The 22088-nt window shown below is 51.0% G+C and overlaps 1 protein-coding gene across 1 annotated transcript; it reads right to left on the bottom strand.

The window, feature by feature from the left end:
* Positions 1–1456: 1456 nt before the first annotated feature.
* Positions 1457–14128, bottom strand: cbx7 (chromobox 7). The gene is made up of 6 exons (XM_033013507.1): positions 13988–14128; positions 10627–10670; positions 9036–9101; positions 5692–5758; positions 3392–3728; positions 1457–1641 (listed from the first exon to the last, which is right to left on the bottom strand). Exons 1-6 carry the CDS (start codon positions 14054–14056, stop codon positions 1472–1474), a joined length of 753 nt encoding a protein of 250 aa, XP_032869398.1. The 5' UTR covers positions 14057–14128; the 3' UTR covers positions 1457–1471.
* Positions 14129–22088: the final 7960 nt, after the last annotated feature.

Genomic DNA, 22088 nt, shown 5'->3' with positions numbered 1-22088 from the left:
GGGGCGGAACGGCCTGAGGTGTGGGTGAGACTGGGACAGGGGAAGAGACAGGGATGGGGAGATAGGCAAGGGGGGGGGAAGACAGGTTCGGTCGGGGGGTCAAGGGAGGAGAGGCGGGCAAAGGGGAGGGGCTGACGGGCAGGAGAGGGAGTTACAGGAGGGGGGGGGGTTGGAGGAGGCAGAGTGGTAAGAAGGCGGCCTGATGGGGGGGGGAGGGAAGAGGGAGACACGGGGGTGGGGAGCGAGACGGGGGGCAAGACAGAAGGGAGGAGGGGGAGAAGGTGGCAGGAGGGGGGAGAGCAAGTGGTGAGATGGGGGGAGGAAGAGAGATGGGGGGGGGAGGGGGAAGGGATCGAGAGAGGGGAGAGAGGCAGAGAGAGGAGGAGGTTTGAGTCAGAAGTCCAGCCCTGGGCAGTGTGTGAATGGTGTGTTACAACCCCAGAGGTCCTTGAAGTGATCCAGAGGGGCTGAGATGGGGGGGGGGAGGTGGAGTGTGCAGGGGTAGATTTGGGGCGTGGGGTTGGGGTTGGAGAGAGGGTTCAGTGGTAAACTACCTGGCAAAGGGCATGCAGCAGGAACAGGTTCGCTCCGAGACCCCGCAAACCCCCCCCTCCCGCCTTGTAAAGGCAACGCAATCGGATGTTCTTTGGAACTCAAGCGCAAGAGGCGGGACCCACCCCCCCGCTCAACCCTTGACCTACTGCGCTCCTCTCTGACCCCCACATCGCCCCCGAACCGACCCCTTATTCTCCCACTTCCGTCCCGACCCACCGCTCCTCAAACTCTCGCCCATCCCACCGCCCAATCCACACCTCCCTCCCTCCCCCCAACCCAACCCAAACCTTCTCTCTACCTCAACACCCGACCCCTCCTCTCCCAGCTCCTTCAAACCAACAATCCTTTCCTCCCCCCCCCCCTTCCAAGGGAGGTATGGGAAGGAGGGAGGAGGAGGGGGGGGGGGGGGAAGGGAGAGGGAGGATGTGGGAGTGTGTGCAGGGGCCAGGGATTCATGACCCCCCCCCCCCCGCTAGGAAGGACGACCCATTCCCAAGATCAACCAAGGGTGACCTTATGCATCTCCCGACTCCCTCTCTCTCCAGAAGCCCCATCCGGAGGGAGGGAGGGGGAGGGGGGGGGGGGGGAGAGAGAACGTTCCCTATGGAAAACCCCACCCCCCCCCCGTCTCCATGTCTCCAGGCAGCTCGGGTGCCGGGAAACAGCGGCGTCCAATCCCCGCCGCGTCCCAAGAAGTCTTCAGGATGGAAGTCCGACCCTTGGCCGTTGTGTCGGACGTGTGGCCGACCTCAGTGGCGGCGAGACGAGAGACCGTCGACGCCAGACCACGAGGTGCCGCGAAAGGGGAACCTTCGCTGCGAGGGAACACGGACGAGGGACTTCGGATGACGGACAGGAAGCGGGAGCGGATGTGGGAGGGAAGGGAATTTCCTTTCGTTTTCCTTCCCCGTTGCCGTTAGCAACTCAGGCTGCGATCCCTGAAAAATCCTTCGGCCACCAGCGCTTCCCGGAAGGTGACGGTGAGGGAGTTGGCGGTGACGTCCGTCACTGTAATGTCCCCCAGCGGGGAAGATGGGTTCCATCCGGCGGCAATGGCCGCGGCGCTCCTGCCGGGAGAGGTCGGACCTGTCGGTGAAACCAGAGAGAGAGGAATAGACAGCAGGTCAACTTTTTCATCCAGAGAGTTGTGAATCTGCGGAATTCTCCACCACAGAAGGCAGTGGAGGCCAATTCACTGGATGTTTTCAAGAGAGAGTTAGATTTAGCTCTTGGGGCTAACGGAATCAAGGGATATGGGGAGAAAGCTGATTTTGGATGTGGACACAAAATGCTGGAGTAACTCAGCGGGTGATGACTTTGGATCATCAGCCATGGTCATATTCAATGGCGGTGCTGGCTCGAAGGACCGAATGGCCTACTCCTGCACCTATTTTCTATGTTTCTAACAAGTAACCACAGATGCTGGTTAACGGCAGATAGAAGCCAAACGCTGGAGTAACTCAGCGGGTCGAAGACTCGTACAGCGTGGAAACAGGCCCTTCAGCCCAACTTGCCCAAGCCGACCAACATTCCCCATCTACACTAGTCCACACCTGCCTGTGTTTGGCCCATATGCCTGCAGATCTGTGCTATCCACGTACCTATCCAATTGTCTCTTAAATATTGCCATAATCTATCTGCTCGTTCCATACAACCACTACCCTTTGTGTACAAAAAGGTACTTCAGGTTCAGGAAGGCTCAGTAGTAGTTGTTTGTTAAAGATACAGCACGGATACAGGCCCTTCAGCCCAACGGGTCCGCGCTGATCAGCGATCACCCATTTGTTCGCTAGTTCTATCCTAAACACACATTAGGGACAATTTACAGAATCCTATCAGCCTACAAATCCACACGTCTTTGGAGTGTGGGAGGAAACAGGAACACCCGGAGAAAACCCACGCAGGTCACGGGGAGAAGGTACAAACTCCGTACAGACAGCACCCGTAGTCAGGATGGAACCCGGGTCTCTGGGCGCTGTGAGGCGGCAACTCGACCGCTGCGCCACCATTTCGCCCCAAACTTCCCCAATATGAGGGTGGGGAACGGGGGTTGGGGTGGGGGGGGGAGGGGCACGGGAAGCGGAGAAGGTGGAGGGGGGGGAGAGGGGGGGGGGAGAGGGAAGGGAGAGGGTGGGGGTGGGGAGAGGGCGAGAGGCGAGAGTGATGGAGGGGGGCGGGAGTGGAGGGTGGGGAGAGGGGAGTGGGAGGGGGGTGGGGGGAGGGGGAGAAGGAGTGTGTTGGTGGACGCGGAGGGGAGAGAAGGAGGGGGAGGGGAGGGTAGGAGGAGAGGGGAGAGGGAGAGGGGAGAGGGGAGGGGGAGACGGAGGAGCGAAGAGGGGAGAGGCGGAGAGGGCAGATGGTGAAAGGGGCCAGAGGTGGAAGGGGGGGGAGGGGAGAGGGAGAGGGGAGAGGAGGATGGGAGAGGGGGAGAGGAGAGGGAGAGGGGGAGGGGAGAGGGAGAGGGGAGAGGGGAGAGGGGGAGGGGAGAGGGGAGAGGGGAAAGGGGGAGAGAGGGAGGAGGGGAGGGGGAAGGGGAGGAGAGGGGAGAGGGGAAGGGAGAGGGGAGAGGGAGGAGGGAGAGGGAGGGGGGGAAGAGGGGAGAGGGGACGAGAGGGGGAGAGGGGAGAGGGGGAGAGGGAGAGCGAGAGGGGAGAAGGGGAGAGGGGAGAGGAGAGGGAGGGGAGAGAGGGGAGGGGGAGGGGAGGAGGGGAGAGGGGGAGGAGGGGAGGGAGAGGGAGAGGGGAGAGGAGGAGAGGGGAGAGGGGAGAGGGGAGGGGAGAAGGGAGAGGGGAGAAGGGAGAGGGAGGGTTAGCAAGAGGTCGAGCTTCTCTCCCACCTTCTGTCGTGTCGGGGATGCTTTGCGTTTCCTCATCATCGTACTCTGAGTCGGGGAAGGTTCCCCGGTCGTTGGGCCCAGGCTCTTCCTCGGAGAAGCCCCCGTCCTGGTGTGCCTGGGCCGCGCTGACCACCCGCGCCAGCTTGCCCTCGGTCACCTTGAAGATCTTGTGCTTCCGAGCCAGCGGAAAGTGGATGCGTTTGGCGTTGTCGGCGAGCTCGCGCGGCGCCGGCCCCAACACCGGGCCGCCGTGGAACCTCCGGGAGGACAGCGAGAGGCGAACCTTGCCCTTGTCCTTCAGCTTGTTGGCGCTGCGCAGGTCCATGCCATAGATCCGCTGGCGGGGAAACACAGCACAGTGGAACAAACACTCCCCATCTCTCCATCCCCTCCCCCTTCCCAGTTCTCCCACCAGTCTAAAGGGCCTTTCCCACTTGGGCGTCATTTGCGCGTCACGCAGATAGAGGGCGAAGATTTTGTACATCACAAAATCCTGGGACGCCGCGCGTTACTGCCTTTGTCATCGCGCACCATGCGCGCATCACGTGCTTCGTGACGCGTAAATGATGTCACGTAAGTTACGTGCAAATGACGGCCAAGTGGGAGAGGCCCTTTACTGCCTGACTATCTGTACATATCTGTACCGCTCACTCCTGACATCAGTCTGAAGAAGGGTTCCGACCTGAAACGTCGCCCATTCCTTTTCCCCAGGGATGTTGCCTGTCCCGGTGAGTTACCCCAGTATTTTGTGTCTACCTTCGATTTAAACCAGCATCTGCAGTTCTTTTCCACGCAGCAGAACAAACAAGCGTGCCAAGATGTTCCCCAGAGATGTGTCGGAAGGAACTGCAGATGCTGGTTTACACCGGAGGTAGACAGAAAATGCTGGAGTAACTCTGGGGTTGGTGGGTGGCACAGCGGTAGAGTTGCTGTCTTACAGCGCCAGAGACCCGGGTTCCATCCCGACTACGGGCTCTGTCTGTACGGAGTTTGTACGTCCTCCCCGTGACCTGTGTTGGTTTTCTCCGGTTTCCTCCCACAATCCAAAGACCTGCAGGTTTGTAGGTTAATTGGCTTGGTGTAAAATGTAAAATTGTCCCTAGTCTGTGTAGGATAGTGTTAGTGTGCGGGGATTGCTGGTCGGCGTGGACTTGGTGGGCCGAAGGGCCTGTTTCCTTGGACACACTAGAGGCAGGAAACATGTTCCCGATGTTGGGGGTGTCCAGAACCAGGGGCCACAGTTTAAGAATAAGGAGTAAGCCATTTAGAACGGAGACGAGGAAACGCTTTTTCTCACAGAGAGTGGTGAGTCTGTGGAATTCTCTGCCTCAGAGGGCGGTGGAGGCAGGTTCTCTGGATGCTTTCAAGAGGGAGCTAGATAGGACTCTTAAAAATAGCGGAGTCAAGGGATATGGGGAGAAGGCAGGAACGAGGTACTGATTGGGGATGATCAGCCATGATCACATTGAATGGCGGTGCTGGCTCGAAGAGCCAAATGGCCTACTCCTGCACCTATTGTCTATTTTCCACGCTGTATCTCTAAAGTAAACTCAACTCAGTGGGATAGGCGGTATCTCTGGAGAGAAGGAATGGGTGACGTTTCAGGTTGAGACTCTTCAGTGGTGATGATGAGGCACTTGGTCAGACTTTGGACTTCAAATATTCAGGGTGGAAGCAGGCCCTTCGGCCCACCGAGTCCGCATTGACCAAAGATCGCCCCGTACACCCACGCTGCCCCGCACGTCTTTGGAGTGTGGGAGGAAACCAGAAAAACCCGGAGAAAACCCACGCGGGTCACGGGGAAGAACGTACAAACTCCGTACAGGCAGCGCCCGTAGTCAGGATGGAACCCGGGTCCCTGGAGCTGTGAGGCAGCAACTCTACCGCTGCGCCTTCCTGCCGGTCCTGAGCACACCTTGAAGGAGGAGCCGGTCTTGAACCCTTGACTTACGTGGAACTCATTGCCACGGAAAGCCATGGAGGCCAAGTCATTGGATATTTTATACGGCAGAGATAGATTCTTGTTTGGTGTGGGATGTCAGGGGCTATGAGGGAGAGGCAGGGGAATGGGATTGAGAGGGGAGGGGATAGATCAGGCACGATTGAATGGGGCTGAATGGCCTAATTCTGTTCCAGGGGCTTATGAACATGACCCTCAGATCTCGGCCTCGAACATGTTTACCCGGGATGTAGCGGCGCTGGGCTTCCGCCTGTCGGACTCCCATCTTCCCCTCCTCCTCCCCCCCCCCCCTCCCCACGAGTCACACCCCCCCCCCCCCCACCAAATCTCCTCCCCTCACCTGCAGTAGGAATCGCTTTGGTTTGGGACCTCGTTTCCTATAGCCGAGAGCCCGGTCTCTCTGCTCCCTGTCGGGCAAGTCGACAGGCCGGAGTCGAGGTTCACGGAGGGAAGGAGAGGAGGAGAGGAGAGAAAAAATGATGACAAAACGATGTCAGTGCAGGTGAGGCATGTCCCCGTGCATCCACCCCACCCTTTCACAACCCACTTTGGTTTATTCAGAGATACGCCCGCTGGAAACAGGCCCTTCGGCCCACCCAGTCCGTGCCGACCGCCGATCCCCGGTACACACTCCATCTGTATCTGCTCGACACAAGGAACTGTAGACGCTGCTTTACGAAGAAAAGAGGCAGAGTGCTGGAGTAACTCAGCGGGTCAGGCAGCAGCATCCCTGGAGAACAGGGATAGGAGACGTTTCTGGGTCGGGATCCTTCCTCAGGGTTTTGAGATACAGCGCGGAAACAGGCCCTGCGGCCCACCGATACCGCGCCGGCCAGCGATCGCCCCGTACACTGACACTATCCCACACACACTAGGGACAATTTACACTTTGCAGCGAGCCAATTAACCTACAAACCTGTACGTCTTTGGTGGAGGGTGGGAGAAATCCGAAGCTCCGGGTGAAAACTCACGCTGGCCACGGGGAGAACGTACAAACTCGTGGCGAGGATCGAACTTGGGTCTCTGGCGCTGTAAGGCAGTAGATCTATCGCCGTGCCACCCACTAGGAGGAGGGGAGAGAAAGCTTGGCGAGTGGTAGGTGGAAGCAGACGAGAGGGGAGAGGGGGGAGTGGTTGGCGATCTCCCAGTTGCCTTGGGAAATCAATGCACGAGAGCGTAACGCCTGCCATTAAACCAGGGTGCTTCAGTAGAGGACTGTTATAATAATAATAATGGATGGGATTTATATAGCGCCTTTCTAATACTCAAGGCGCTTTACATCGCATTATTCATTCACTCCTCAGTCACACTCGGTGGTGGTAAGCTACTTCTGTAGCCACAGCTGCCCTGGGGCAGACTGACGGAAGCGTGGCTGCCAATCTGCGCCTACGGCCCCTCCGACCACCACCAATCACTCACACACATTCACACACATTCACACACAGGCAAAGGTGGGTGAAGTGTCTTGCCCAAGGACACAACGACAGTATGCACTCCAAGCGGGACGCATGTTAAACAGACACACAGACCTGATGAAAGCAGAGACAAATACACAGCCCAGGAGTGTAGTAGCGCAGGGCGTCATGGTGGCTCAGCGGTAGAATCGCTGCCTCACAGAGCCAGAGACCCCGGTTTGATCCTGACTACAGGCGCTGTCTGTACGGAGTCTGTACGTTCTCCCTGTGACCCTCAGGAGTTTCCTCCCACACTCTAAAGACGTACAGGTGTGTAGGCTAATTGGCGGAGTGTGGTATACATTGTCCCCAGTGTGTGAGTGTTAGTGTGCAGGGATCGCTGATCGGTGCGGACTCGGTGGGCCGAAGGGCGAGATTGCACGCTGTATCTCTTAACTAAACTAAACGGGGTGGGAGATTGCAACCTTCGTGTGGTCCACCCTGTTTCGACCAATGCAATCAACAAACAGAAATCAAACAGAACAAGTTGTCTTCCAACTTCCAGCAAGAAGAAGAACTAAACTAAATGTAGAGGAGTCTGAAGAAGGGTCTCAACCTGAAACGTCACCAATTCCTTGTCTCCAGAGCTGCTGCCTGTCCCGCTGAGTTACTCCAGCATTTTGTATCTACCTTAAACTAAATGTGGAATGTGTAGGTTGGCTTCCAATTGGAGACCCTCCGACTGACTTTGATCGGACTTTACTGGCTTTATCTTGCACTAAACGTTATTCCCTTTATCCTGTATCTGTACACTGTGGACAGCTCGATTGTAATCATGTGTTGTCTTTCCGCTGACTGGATAGCACGCAACAAAAGCTTTCAATTCTACCGTGGTACTCGTGACGGTTAACAATTTACTCATTCAGTAAAATTGTCCCTAGTGTGTAGGATAATACTAGTGTACAGGGTGATCACTGGTCGGCGCGGAATCGGTGGGCTATCGGGCCTGAACAAAATCCAACAGGTTCAGTTTAATTTCCACATAGAGTCATAAAGTGTGGAAACAGGCCCTTCAGCCCAACTTGCCCACACCGGCCAACATGTCCCAGCTACACTAGTCCCACCAGCTTGTGCTTGGTCCATATCCCTCCAAACTTGACCTATCCATGTACCTGTCTAACTGTTTCTTACACGTTGAGATAGTCCCAGCCTCAACTACCTCCTCTGGCAGCTTGTTCCATACACCCACCACCCACTGTATGAAAAAGTTAGCTCTCAGACTCCTATTAAAACTTTTCCCCTTCACCTTAAACCTATGTCCTCTGGTCCTCGATTCCCCTTCTCTGGGCATGAGACTGTGCGTCTACCCGATCTATTCCTCTCATGATTTTGTATACCTCTAAAAGATCACCCCTCATCCTCCTGCGCTCCAAGGAATAGAGTCCCAGCCTGCCCAGCCTCTCCCTGTAGCTCACACCCTCTAGTCCTGGCAACATCCTTGTAAATCTTTTCTGAACCCTTTCGAGCTTGACAATATCTTTCCTATAACATGGTGCCCAGAACTGAACACAATACTCTAAATGCGGTCTCACCAACGTCTTATACAACTGCAACATGACCTCCCAACTTCTATACTCAATACTCTGACTGATGAAGGCCCATGTGCCAAAAGCCTTTTTGACCGCCTTATCTATGTTCTTATCCAAATCATTGGTGTAGATGACAAACAATAATGGGCCCAGCACCGAACCTTGAGGCGCACCACTAGTCACAGGCCTCCAGTCCGAGAAGCAGCCTTCCACCATCACCCTCTGCTTCCTTCCATGAAGTCAATTTGCCACCCAAAGCCATTAGCTTCAACCTCTTTGCAAAGAAGAACTTTTTAGTCTGGTTTTTGGAACATGACATTGATTTAAACAGATTTACCAAGCGCAACAGAAGTGCCCCTTCAATGAAAAATAAACATCGGGCCTAAACCTGAAACTTCACCTATTCCTTTTCTCCAGAGTTGCTGCCTGACCCGCTGAGTTACTCCAGCATTTTGTACCTATCTTCAGTTTGCAGGTTAATTGACTTCTGCACATTGTCCCCAGCATGTGGGTTAGAACAACTGTACGGGGTGATCGCTGGTCGGGGTGGACTTGGTGGGCCGAAGGGCCTGTTTCCACGCTGCATCTCTAAACTAAACACAGCACACACACACACGAACACAGCTTCACTCATTGGGGCCAGTGCCCTAACACACACCCAACCAGCAACGAATGGGTTAAAGTTTTAAACCCTCCTTTACTTTTCTTCATAAGCCATGAGCAGTCTCGGGTCCAGAATATGTTCCTCGGGTTCCCACGTACTGTACCTGTGGGGACAGACAGACAGACAGAGAGATCAGATGCTTCTGCGTTGTATCTCTAAACTAAATGTACAGGTTTGCAGGTTAATAGGCTCATATAAAATGGTCCTGATGTGGAGGATGGAACTAGTGTGAATGGGTGATCGCTGGTTGGAGCGGACTCGGTGGGCCGAAGGGCCTGTTCCATGCTGTACCTCTAAACTAAACCCCAACAACACTACAGAACACCTCTTGTACTACTTGTACGGCAGATGGCACAATGGGCTAAGTGTTCGGCTGGCAACCGGAAGGTAGCCGGTTCGAATCCCGCTTGGAGTGCATACTGTCGTTGTGTCCTTGGGCAAGACACTTCACCCACCTTTGCCTGTGTGTGAATGTGTGTGAATGTGTGTGAGTGATTGGTGGTGGTCGGAGGGGCCGTAGGCGCAGATTGGCAGCCACGCTTCCGTCAGTCTGCCCCAGGGCAGCTGTGGCTACAGAAGTAGCTTACCACCACCGAGTGTGATTGAGGAGTGAATGAATAATGCGATGTAAAGCGCCTTGAGTATTAGAAAGGCGCTATATAAATCCCATCCATTATTATTATTATTACAATGGACTTGTTTTTATTTTTCCAGTTATGTTTTTGCACTGAGGTCGTGGGTTTTTTTTCCGGCGGCCATCTTTCTTTTAGAAATTTTTGTGTATAATTTATCCTTCGTTTTTTTTCCTCGCGCGTTCGCCCGTCTCTCTATGCCTGTCCGTGATGCCGCTGCGAGATCACCCGCACCACGCCGTGACTGGCGGGCACGACAATGAGCTCCAAAGGACACAAAGTGATTTCTCCATTAGTACGGTCGTCAGAGGTTATGGGGAGAAGAAAGGAGAATGGGGTTAGAGATGGGGGGGGGGGGGGGGGGGGAGATAGATCAGCCATGATTGTGTCAAAGATAAGACACAAAAAGCTGGAGTAACTCAGCGGGACAGGCAGCGTCTCTGGAGAGAAGGAATGGGTGACGTTTGGGGTCGAGACCCTTCTTCAGACTGGTTAGGGGTAAGGGAAAGCGAGAGATATAGACAGTGATGCGGAGAGATAAAGAACAACGAATTAAAGATATGCAAAAAAAGTAACGATGATAAGGGAGACGGGCCATTGTAGTAGACTCGATGGGCCGAATGGCCTGATTCTACTCCTATTCCTTATGACCTTATAAAGTGCTGGCTGGAGTAACTCAGCGGGTCAGGCGGCATCCCAGGAGAACGTGACGTTTTGGGACCCTATTGTGGGGGGGGGGGGTGGGGGGGGGGGGGGGGGGGAGAGGGGAGAGAAAGCCGGAATGGAGGTGCAGCAGGATAAAGTCTGGTGAGTGATAGGTGGATACAGGTGAGGGGGTGATGTTGATAGGTGACTTTTCCGGTCGGGACCCTTCATCGGACCATAACGTCGACTCGGTTGTCGGGACGACAGCTGAATGAGGGTCAGAATGGACAGAGGGGCTGGGGTGGGGGGGGGGGGGGGATCGTGACGGGAGGGACTGAGCGAGCTACTTACTTTGGTGGCCAGCCCTTCCATTTCACAAGGTATTCCACTCTGCCCTTTAAACAAGAACAGAAGACACCATCGTCAAAGATGTAATTAGAGCCGCTCTCGGTAAATTAACAGCCGACTGGAGCGCGGCCTTGCCGAGCCTCGGCACCCAACACTGTGGGCGGCACGGTGGCGCCACGGTGGAGATGCTGCCTCACAGCGCCAGAGACCCAGAGGGTTCGATCCTCAGCTCCGCGCACCAGCACTATCCAACACACACACACACACACACACACACACACACACACACGCACACACACACACACACACACACACACACACACACACACACACACACACACACACACACACACACACACACACACACACACACACACACACACACTGGGGACAATTTACAATTCACCGAAGCCAATTAACCCACAAATCCCGCAGGTCTTTGGAACGTGGGATGAAACCGGAGCAAGATGGCGTCCAGCCCAGCATGCTGACCACAGAAGCAGACCCACAATCACACGTTGCAATCGCTCCACACTCTTAAATCTCCACTCCAGCAGCAACATTTCTAAAGGGCCTGTCCCACTTCCACAACTTAATTCAAAACCTCTGCAGAGTTTAAAGGACCTAAAAAAAAATCAAGATTGCGGCAATCTGCAAACTCCTACGACTATGTTCACGAGCTCCTACGAGTATGTTTGCCAATTCCCACGACTATTTCGATGCCCTCCTTATGAGTAAAAAGTTGCAATTTCTTTCAACCCGACCATTTTTTTAAACTCCTGGACATTTTTATAATCGGGCTGGAAAACCTGATGCCCCGAGTACCTACAGCTGGCATAACGAGCCGCTACGATATATTCACGGACTCGCTACGGACTCGTTACGAACATTCTGCGAGCTTGAATCAAGGGGAAAACTCGGGAGAAATCGTGAAATACCTCGTGAAAGTGGGACGGGACAGGCCCCTTTACTATAACTGTGTACCATGGAAAGTGGAATAACATAGAACTAGCGTGGACTTGGTGGGCCGAAGGGCCTCTTTCCATGCTGCACTTCTACACTAAAGAGGGTGCTGGGTGTATGGAGCTCAGAGGGTGGTGGGCATATGGAACGAGCTGCCAGAGGAGGTAGTTGAAGCAGGTGCATATACAACATTTTGACATTTAGACATACAGCATGGAAACAGGCCCTTCGCCCATCGAGTTCCCGCGGACCAACGATCCCCGCACACGAGTTCTATCCTACACATACCAAGGGCAAGTTTACAACTTCACCAAAGTCAGTTAACCTACAAACCTGCGCGTCTTTGGAGTGTGGGAGGAAACCGGAGCACCCAGAGAAAACCCACACGGTCACAGGGAGAACATACAAACTCCGTACAGACAGCACCCGCAGTCAGGATCGAACCCAGGTCTCCAGTGCTGTAGGGCAGCAACTCCACCGCTGCGCCACACTGTCTTACAAGACACTTAGGGAAGTACTTGGATAGGAAAGGTTTGTTTGAGTTCAGTTTATTGTCACTTGTACCGAGGTACAGTGAAATGTTTTCCTAGCGTGCTAACCAGCCAGCAGACAGTACGTGATTACAATCGAGCCATTTACAGTATAGATACATGATAAAGGGAATAACATGAAAAGCTTTAGAGGGATATGGACCAAATGCAGGCAAATGGGACTAGCGGTCGATGGGGTATCTTGGTCTGTATAGCACGGACGATATGGGCTGAAGGGCCTGTTTCAGTTCTTTATTACTCTATAACTAGTATGAACAGGTTGGCATTGACTAGATGGGCCGAAGGGCCTGTTTTCATTCAATCCGTAACCAGGAACACCAGCAGACTATCTGGCTCCATGAGGTAACAGAACCTTTCTTCCATTGCCTTTCTTGCCTGAATAGGTCATTGTTGGTCATAGAAACATAGAAACTAGGTGCAGGAGGAGGCCATTCGGCCCTTTGAGCCAGCACCGCCATTCATTGTGATCATGGCTGATCGTCCCCTATCAATAACCCATGCCTGCCTTCTCCCCATATCCCTTGACTCCACTAGCCCCTAGAGCTCTATCTAACTCTCTCTTAAATCCATCCAGTGACTTGGCCTCCACTGCCCTCTGTGGCAGGGAATTCCACAAATTCACAACTCTCTGGGTGAAAAAGTTTTTTCTCACCTCAGTCTTAAATGACCTCCCCTTTATTCTAAGACTGTGGCCCCTGGTTCTGGACTCGCCCAACATTGGGAACATTTTTCCTGCATCTAGCTTGTCCAGTCCTTTAAAATTTTTATATGTTTCTATAAGATCCAACCCCCTCATCCTTCTAAACTCCAGTGAATACAAGCCCAGTCTTTTCAATCTTTCCTCATATGACAGTCCCGCCATCCCAGGGATCAAACTCGTGAACCTACGCTGCATTGCCTCAATCACAAGGATGTCATGAACGCATCACCATCAAAACATTGCGTGTATAGTGAGACTGGGAAATGGGATAGAACTGGCAGGATGTCCAAATGCAATGGACAGAACAGCCTCTCGCACACTGAAGTTGCTTGGATGAGAACTCGAAGACAAGACACAAAAAAGCTGGAGTAACTCAGTGGGACAGGCAGCATCTTTGGAGAGATCTCTTGAGAGAAGGATGTTTTGGGTCGAGACCTTTCTTCAGACTGGTTAGAACAATATGGGACTCCAAAACAATAGATATAAAACAAGTCCGCGTTACTTGATAACTGCATACCCCTCTCTATCTCATTCTCATTTTGCATTAACTCCAAAAAGCCAACCAGTGCACTTGTTATGTTGTTAATAACTCAGTAATTAACCTGTTAGATAATTACAGAGGTTGCGAAGAATATGCTGCGTTGTTGATAGTTGCTCTGACTGCTTTAAAAAATTATATATATATATATATAGATTATATATGCATGTAACAATTTGTGGATTAATTGATCTGTTAATTTATAAAACAGCCCAAAGTCTCAATAAAGCTGCGGCCGCCGCTGCTGCTAACAAGTAAACACAATTTGCAAGTTGCAATTTCCCCTCCCACACTGAATATTTTTTTAATAAACTCTGCAACATTTGCACCCTGGCAGGCACCATTGCAATGCTACTGGTGTTAGTTAATCCAGCTTGATCTTGCATTATTGATGTCCCCTTCCTGCATTGATTGTTATTTGGCTTATAGATCAGACGAATAAGACAACCCCCCCCTTCTCTCTCTCTGTCCCCCTTTCCTGAGCCTCCAAACAAGACAGCTGCCGCTGGCGCAGTTTTTAATGCAACCCCGCTACATTTTATTTCTTTTAATTGCCTGCGGTGCATTGAAACTCTTGCACGCTGCTGTGGTTTGCATTAGCTGCTGGATTACCTTTCGGATGCGCTTCTTTCTGATATCCTCCACCGCGAATACCTGCTCACCTATTGCAGATAGCTCCATACAGCCCGGCTCGCTGCTTTCCTCCTGCGCAACATTTTCTCATGCGCGCCCTCGATCCTCTCTCTCACTCTCTCTCACTCTCTCTCTGTGTGCACCGTGCACGCGCACGCTGCCAGTCCCGACGTGCACGCGCAAAACAAGCTCGTGCTCGTGACCGTGAGAGATAGAGAGAGCAGGGGAATTAAAGAGGACACGATATGCAATGCAATCATTGCTTCCACCCTGTTGCAATAAAGTGTCATTGCGAATTATTTGTATCTATTTTTTAAACAAAAAGGGAGAAGAGGGGAAGGAAAAGAAGAGGGGAAGAGAAGAGGGGGAGAAGAGGGGACGGAAAAGAGGAGAGGGGAGAAGAGAGAGGAGAAGAGGGGTGAGAGGGGTAGAAGAGACGAGGGGGAGAGGGGGAGAAGAGGGGAGAAGAGAAGAGACAGAAGCCCAGAGAGGAAAAAGAGAGGGGGGCAAGGAAAGAGGAGCCCGAGAGGAAGAGAGAGGAGAAGAGGGAGAGCAGAGAAGAGGGAGAGAAGAGAAGAGGGGGAGAAGAGGGGGAGAAGAGAAGAGAACAGAAGGCCAGAGAGGAGAAAACAGAGGGGGCAAGGAAAAGAGGAGCCCGAGAGGAAGAGAGAGGAGAAGAGGGGAACCGAAAAAGAGGAGACGAGAGAGGAGAAAAGAGAGTAGAGGAGATAGGAGAAAAGAGAGGAGAGGTGGGAGAAGATAGGGGAGGGGGAAAAAGAGGCGAGAGAAGGAGAAAGAGAAGGGGGTAGGGAAAAGAGGATGGAGGAGGAGAGGAAGAGGAGAAAGAGGAGAAAGAGAGTTGATAATGGGAATGAAAATAGTAAGATTATGGTAAATCGGATTTAATGAAAATTATATATTTATAACATAATTGTTAATATTTTTATAATATAATTTTAATTAAAATATTATATTTTTATAATATAATTTTTTTAATATTATATTTTCTGCTCCTATCACTTATGATCGTATAAAAATGATGCAGTTGTTTTTATTTGATGTTTGCACTAAATTATTTTTTAATATTTTAAAAACAACTGCAGAGTTTTCATATGATCAGGAGCAGAATTAGGCCATTCGGCCCATCAAGTCTACTCCACCATTCAATTATGGCCGATCTATGTCTCTCTCCCTCCTAACCCCATTCCCCTGCCCTCTTCCCATAACCTCTGACACCCGTACTAATCAAGAATCTATCTATCTCTGTCTTAAATATAGCCACTGACTAGGCATCCACAGCCTTCAGTGGCAAAGAATTCCACAGATTCACCACCCACTGACTAAATAAATTGCTCCTCATCTCCTTCCTGAAAGAACGTCCTTTAATTCTGAGGCTGTGCCCTCTAGTCCTAGACTCTCCCACTAGTGGAAACATCCTCTCCACATCCACTCTATCCAAGCCTTTAATTATTCGGTACGTTTCAATGAGGTCCCCCTCATTCTTCTAAACTCCAGTGAGTACAGGCCCAGTGCCGACAAATGCTCACCCACTCATTCCTGGGATCATTCTTGTAAACCTATTTTGGAGAGGTAGAGAGAGACAGAGATAGATGCTGAGAGAGAGAGAGAAAGACAGAGAGAGAGAGAGAGAGAGAAAGACAGAGAGAGAGAGTAGACAGAAAGAGAGAGAGACAGAGAGAGAGAAGAGACACAGAGAGTGAGAGAGAGAATGAGAGAGACAGAGACAGAAATGAGAGTGAGAGAGAGATTGCTACAACAGTGTAATAACATGTTGCACTTTTTTTTAATAAAAGGACTATATTTTTGTGTGCAAATTAAATAATAGCAACTGCAGCATTTTGCATAGGAAGGGAACTGCAGGTGCTGGTTTACACTGAAGGTAGACACAAAATGCTGGAGTAACTCAGCGGGTCAGGCAGCATCTCTGGAGAAAAGGGATAGCGTAGGATAGAACTGGGAAATTGTTAGGAATAGATCGGGAAGACGCTCTGGCCCAGAATAGGGGTATTGAGAACCAGAGAACAGAGGTTTAAGGTAGGGGGGGGGGGGGGGACTTGAGGGGTAACTTTTTCACACAGAGTTTGGTGGGGGGGGAACTTGAGGGGTAACTTTTTCACACAGAGTGTGGTGCGTGTATGGAACGAGCTGCCAGAGGAGGTAATTAAGGTAGGGACTCTCGCAATGTTTAAGAACCATTTAGACAGGTACATGGATAGGGCAGGTTTACAAATGATCTCCTTCTCGCAGCTGACACCGGTCACTTATCCATTCTGATCCTCCTCGACCTCACAGCAGCCTTTGACACCATCTCCCACCCAATTCTTCTGGAACGTCTATCTGCCACCGGCATCAACAACAATGCACTACTTTGGTTCAGGTCCTATCCACACGACAGAAAACAGTTCATCCAGGGAAATAAAGTCACATCCACAACTGCCACAGTCACCCATGGTGTTCCTCAGGGGCCACTGCTTTTTATCATCTATATTCAACCTCTTGGCAATATTCTCCGTCATTTTGGAATCAATTTTCACTGCTACGCCGATGATACACAACTTTACCTCTCCACAAAACCAAACACCTCCCTTCCCCCAACTGCCCTCACCACCTGTCTTCAAGCTATCAGCAACTGGATGTCACTCAACCTTCTAAAACTCAATGGAAATAAAACAGAGATCATGCTAATTGGCTCAAAGTCCATACTCTCCAAAACCCACCCGTTCACCATTTCAGTTGGGTCACCCATACCCACCTCCTCCCATGTCAAAAGTCTCGGCGTCATTCTGGACAGTACACTTTCCTTTGGCCCCCACATCAGCAATATCACACGCTCTGCATACTTTCATCTCCGCAACATCTCCAGACTCCGCCCCTCCCTCTCCAAAGACAATACAAAAGTCCTCATCCACGCTCTGGTCACATCCCGCATCGATTACTGCAACGCCCTCCTCACTTGCACCTCCAATAAACTTCTTCATCGCCTCCAATGCATTCAGAACTCTGCAGCCCGGATCATCACCCGCACCAGATCATCGGACCACATCACACCCATCCTCACTCAGCTCCACTGGCTCCCTGTGCACCACCGGATTAACTACAAGATTTTACTGCTGACCTTCAAAGCCCTACACCACCTTGCTCCCCAATACCTCTCTGACCTGCTGCTACCATACACTCCTTCCCGGTCACTTCGTTCCTCCTCAGCTGCAATTTTAACTGTCCCCACATTTAGACTCAGCACCATGGGTGCCAGAGCCTTCAACTGCTCTGCCCCACGTCTCTGGAACACTCTCCCACCTCCCATCCGTCACCTGGACACTATCGATCAATTCAAATCACAACTCAAAACACACCTGTTTAGATTAGCATACCCGACATAACTTCCACCATGTTCACCCTGATTTTAATGACTTAAAATGTTTTGTGTATTTTTTTTTTTTTTTTAATATTTTTTTTTAATCAACTTGATTTTAATATTGATAAATGTATTGTGATTTTTTTGTCCTGTAAGGTGTCCTTGGGTGTCCAGAAAGGCGCCAGCAAATAAAATGCATTATTATTATTATTAGAGGGATATGGGCCAAATGCAGGCAGACGGGACTAGTGTAGATGGGGCATGTTGGTTGGTGTGGGCTGAAGGGCCTGTTTTCACGCTGTATGACTCTTTGACTCTATGTCTGCTTTGATCTGTCGTTTTCACACCCCACCCTTCCATATCTCTGTGTCTGACTCTCCTCTCAGTCTGAGGAAGGGTCTCGACCCGAAGCGTCACCCATTCCTTCTCTCCAGAGATGCTGCCTGTCCCGCTGAGTTACTCCAGCAGATTGTGTCTGGCTTGAGCATTTTGCACATGCTGACTATTTCTATCCCACTCCTCCCACCAATCTATCTTTGCTGTGTCAGATTTCAAGCAGGGTTTGAAAATCATTTGGTAGGACGTCCCTGAAGGGAGTCGGGCAGGGGAAACACAGGCTGGCAGCCCCAGAATAGGGGTAGTGCAGTCAGTAGGGCGAGTACTGAACTGCCATGGATAAGGTGCTGCAGTTAACAAAGGAGCCTCTGGAGGGCCTCACCGTGCCAGAGACCTCACACTTGTGTCTATGAAGGATAAGTGGAACTCATTTGGGGTAGGGGTGGGGGGTAGGACTATAACATCATAATGTCATGTTATCAGGAATACCAGTAGAATTAGGCCATTCGGCCCATCAAGTCTACTCCACCATTCAATCATGGCTGATTTATCTCTCCTAACCCCATTCTCCTGCCTTCTCCCCATTACCTCTGACACCCGTACTAATCAAAAATCTATCTATCTCTTTAAAATGTTAAAATCTCTGGGGAACATTAATCGTTGACGTTTAGGGTCAAGTGCATTCAATGGTCTTATTTATTATTCCAGTGTTATTATTCCTGATGGGCCGAGCTTTTCACTGTACCTGTGACCATAAACCAAACTGAACAAATAATGCTTTTAAAATGACAGGATCTGCAGAAGGGGCCGGACCCGAAACGTCACCTATTCCTCTTCTCCAGAGGTGCTGTCTGACCCGCTGAGTTACTCCAGCTTTTTGTGTCGACTGACGGGGTACGAGCTTGGCTTTGCCTCTGCTGCCTGCGGTGAGTGCCAAGGTACCTCATACCGATTGGTACCGTGGGCGGCACGGTAGAGATGCCGCCTCACAGCGCCAGAGACCCGGGTTCGATCCCGACTGCGGGTGCTGCCTGTACGGACTCTGTACGTTCTCCCCGTGACCTGCGTGGGTTTTCTCCGAGATCTTCGTTTTCCTCCCAAACTCCAAAGATGTACAGTACAGGTTTGTAGGTTACACAAAAATGCTGGAGAAACTCAGCGGGTGCAGCAGCATCTATGGAGGGAAGGAAATCTCCTTCGCTCCATAGATGCTGCTGCACCCGCTGAGTTTCTCCAGCATTTTTGTCTACCTTCGATTTTCCAGCATCTGCTGTTCCTTCTTAAACAGGTTAATTGGCTTGGTGTAAGTGTAAATTGTCCCCAGTGTGTGTAGGTTAGTGTTAAGGGCCTGTCCCACTGTACGAGCTAATTCAAGAGCCCTCCCGAGTTTAAAACAAAAATCAAACTCGTGGTAAGCACGTAGAATGTACGTAGCGGGTACGTCGGAGCTCGGGGACGTCTCTTAGCGGCTCGTAACGCTAACGGCAGGTACTCGGGAAACGCGGTAAGCTCGTGAAGACTCGTGAAGATTTTTCAACATGTTGAAAAATGTCCACGAGAGCCCCGAGTACCTACGAGCGGCCATTACCGTAATTCTCCGAGTTCGAATCAGGGGAAACTCGGGAGAGCTCTTGAATTAGCTCGTACAGTGGGACAGGCCCATTAGTGTGCAGGGATTCAGTGGGCCGAAGGGCCTGTTTCCGTGTTGTATCTCTAAACTAGACAATGACGTAGCAAAGAGGTGTCATGGCATTCCATGGTAGCTCCATGGAGATATGCAAATCGCAGTGTGAGGTATTTCGAGAGCAAGGACAGCACAATGCGGCTTTGTAAAGAGCTTAGCGAGGACTTCATGTGACATTGCTGTAAATCACCACTCGAGCTGGTTGTGAACTTCGGCTGAACCCTGACCGAGGTCATACCTGGCTAACTTGTGGGCCTTCGAAGCTCGACAGCACTGGGCGGAGGCCATTCAGTTTATCAGGCTCGTGCTGGCTCTTTTACAAGGTTAATTCCCGGGATGGCGGGACTGTCATATGCTGAGAGAATGGAGCAGCTGGGCTTGTACACTCTGGAGTTTAGAAGGGTGAGAGTGGATCTCATTGAAACATGTTCCCGATGTTGGGGGAGTCCAGAACCAGGGGCCACAGTTTAAGAATAAGGGATAAGCCATTTAGAACGGAGAAACATAGAAACATAGAAAATAGGTGCAGGAGTAGGCCATTCGGCCCTTCGAACCTGCACCGCCATTCAATATGATCATGGCTGATCATCCAACTCAGTATCCTGTACCTGCCTTCTCTCCATACCCCCTGATCCCTTTAGCCACAAGGGCCACATCTAACTCCCTCTTAAATATAGCCAATGAACTGGCCTCAACTACCTTCTGTGGCAGAGAATTCCACAGATTCACCACTCTCTGTGTGAAAAAAAAGACGAGGAGACGAGGAAACATTTTTTCTCACAGAGAGTGATGAGTCTGTGGAATTCTGTGCCTCAGAGGGCAGTGGAGGCCGGTTCTCTGGATGCTTTCAAGAGAGAGCTAGATAGGGCTCTTAAAGATAGCGGAGTCAGGGGATATGGGGAGAAGGCAGGAACGGGGTACTGATTGTGGATGATCAGCCATGATCACATTGAATGGCAGTGCTGGGTCGAAGGGCCGAATGGCCTACTCCTGCACCTATTGTCCATTGCCTTTTGAAACCCGTTCCGTATTGAGATTTAGACTTTAGAGATACAGGGTGGAAACAGGCCCTTCGGCCCATCGCGTCCATGCCAACCAGCGAGCATCCGTGCACCAGTTCAATCCTACACACACACACACATTAGGGACAATTTACCGAAGCCAATTAACCTACAAACCTACACGTCTTTGGAATGTGTGATGAAACCGGAGCACCCGGAGAAAACCAACGAGGTCACAGGTAGAAGGTACAAGCTGCGTACAGACAGCGCCCGTAATTAGGATCGAACACGGGTCTCTGGCGCTGAGGCAGCAACTCTACCGCTGCCCCCCTCTGACATTAGACCCTGTAATTGTAAGTTCTTAGGTTCTAGGAGCAGAATTAGGCCATTCAGCCCATCAATTCTACTCTGCCATTCGATCATGGCCGATCGATCTATCCCTCTCAACCCCATTCTCCTGCCCTCTCCCCATAACCCTTGACACCCGTACTAATCCTTTCTAAAAAATACCCAATGACTTGGCCTGCACAGCCGTTTGTGGTAATATATTCTGTGGCTTCACCACCCTCTGGCTAAAGAAATTCCTCCTCATCTCCTTTCTACAGGTGTGTCCTTTTATTCTGAGCTACGGCCCCTGGTTCCAGACTCTCCCACTAGTGGAAGTATCCTCTCCGCACCTACTCGATCCAGGCCTTTCACTATTCGATAATGGCCTGGCTTATTATCCATGCGGATTGCAGTACCACATTGGTGTGGCCTAGTCATTTGACACCTCGCCTGTGGTCGGCAAAGCCTTACTACAAGTACAAGGTGCAACAGTAATTTATAAGATAAATGGTGCCAGGATCTGGTAACGCGGGGTGAAAAATATGTTTGGTATATCCCTTTTTGTGTAGTTTTTTATAATAGAGCGATTGTTTCTCTTCCTTTCTTTCTTTTCTAGGGTCTATTTCTTAACTTTCTTCTCTAACTCTTAAGGGGTTGGACAGGCTAGGTGCAGGAAGATTGCTCCCGATGTTGGGGAAGTCCACGACAAGGGGTCACAGCTTAAGGATAAGGGGGAAATCCTTTAAAACCGAGATGAGAAGAACTTTTTTCACACAGAGAGTGGTGAATCTCTGGAACTCTCTGCCACAGAGGGTAGTCGAGGCCAGTTCATTGGCTATATTTAAGAGGGAGTTAGATGTGGCCCTTGTGGCTAAGGGGATCAGAGGGTATGGAGAGAAGGCAGGTACGGGATACTGAGTTGGATGATCAGCCATGATCATATTGAATGGCGGTGCAGGCTCGAAGGGCCGAATGGCCTACTCCTGCACCTAATTTCTATGTTTCTATGTTAACTCTCTCTCCAATGGGCTTTCTTTTCCCAACACTTTCCTGCACTCACGACTCTTTCTCACTTTCCTTACTTCTTTTATTTCTATCTTTCTTAAAGCTCAAAAAATGAAGGGGTACAACAAGTGTAATAAGATATATGTGGTGTGTATTACTGTAACTTATTGTACTTCTAAAAAAAATAAATTAAAAAAAAAGAAAAGAAAAAAAGGTTTACAAAGCTTTGCTCCTGCCCCATATCATAGTCCCTCACATCCCACAACAGTCTTGGAAACACCACACCAGACCCTGGCGATTTATCCCACTTTATGCCTGCCAAGGTTAAGATCATACGACCATGTGATAGGA

Source organism: Amblyraja radiata, chromosome 38 (genome assembly GCF_010909765.2).
Source record: "Amblyraja radiata isolate CabotCenter1 chromosome 38, sAmbRad1.1.pri, whole genome shotgun sequence".
NCBI lineage: Eukaryota > Metazoa > Chordata > Chondrichthyes > Rajiformes > Rajidae > Amblyraja > Amblyraja radiata.
This window is presented reverse-complemented; position numbering and strand designations above follow the sequence as displayed.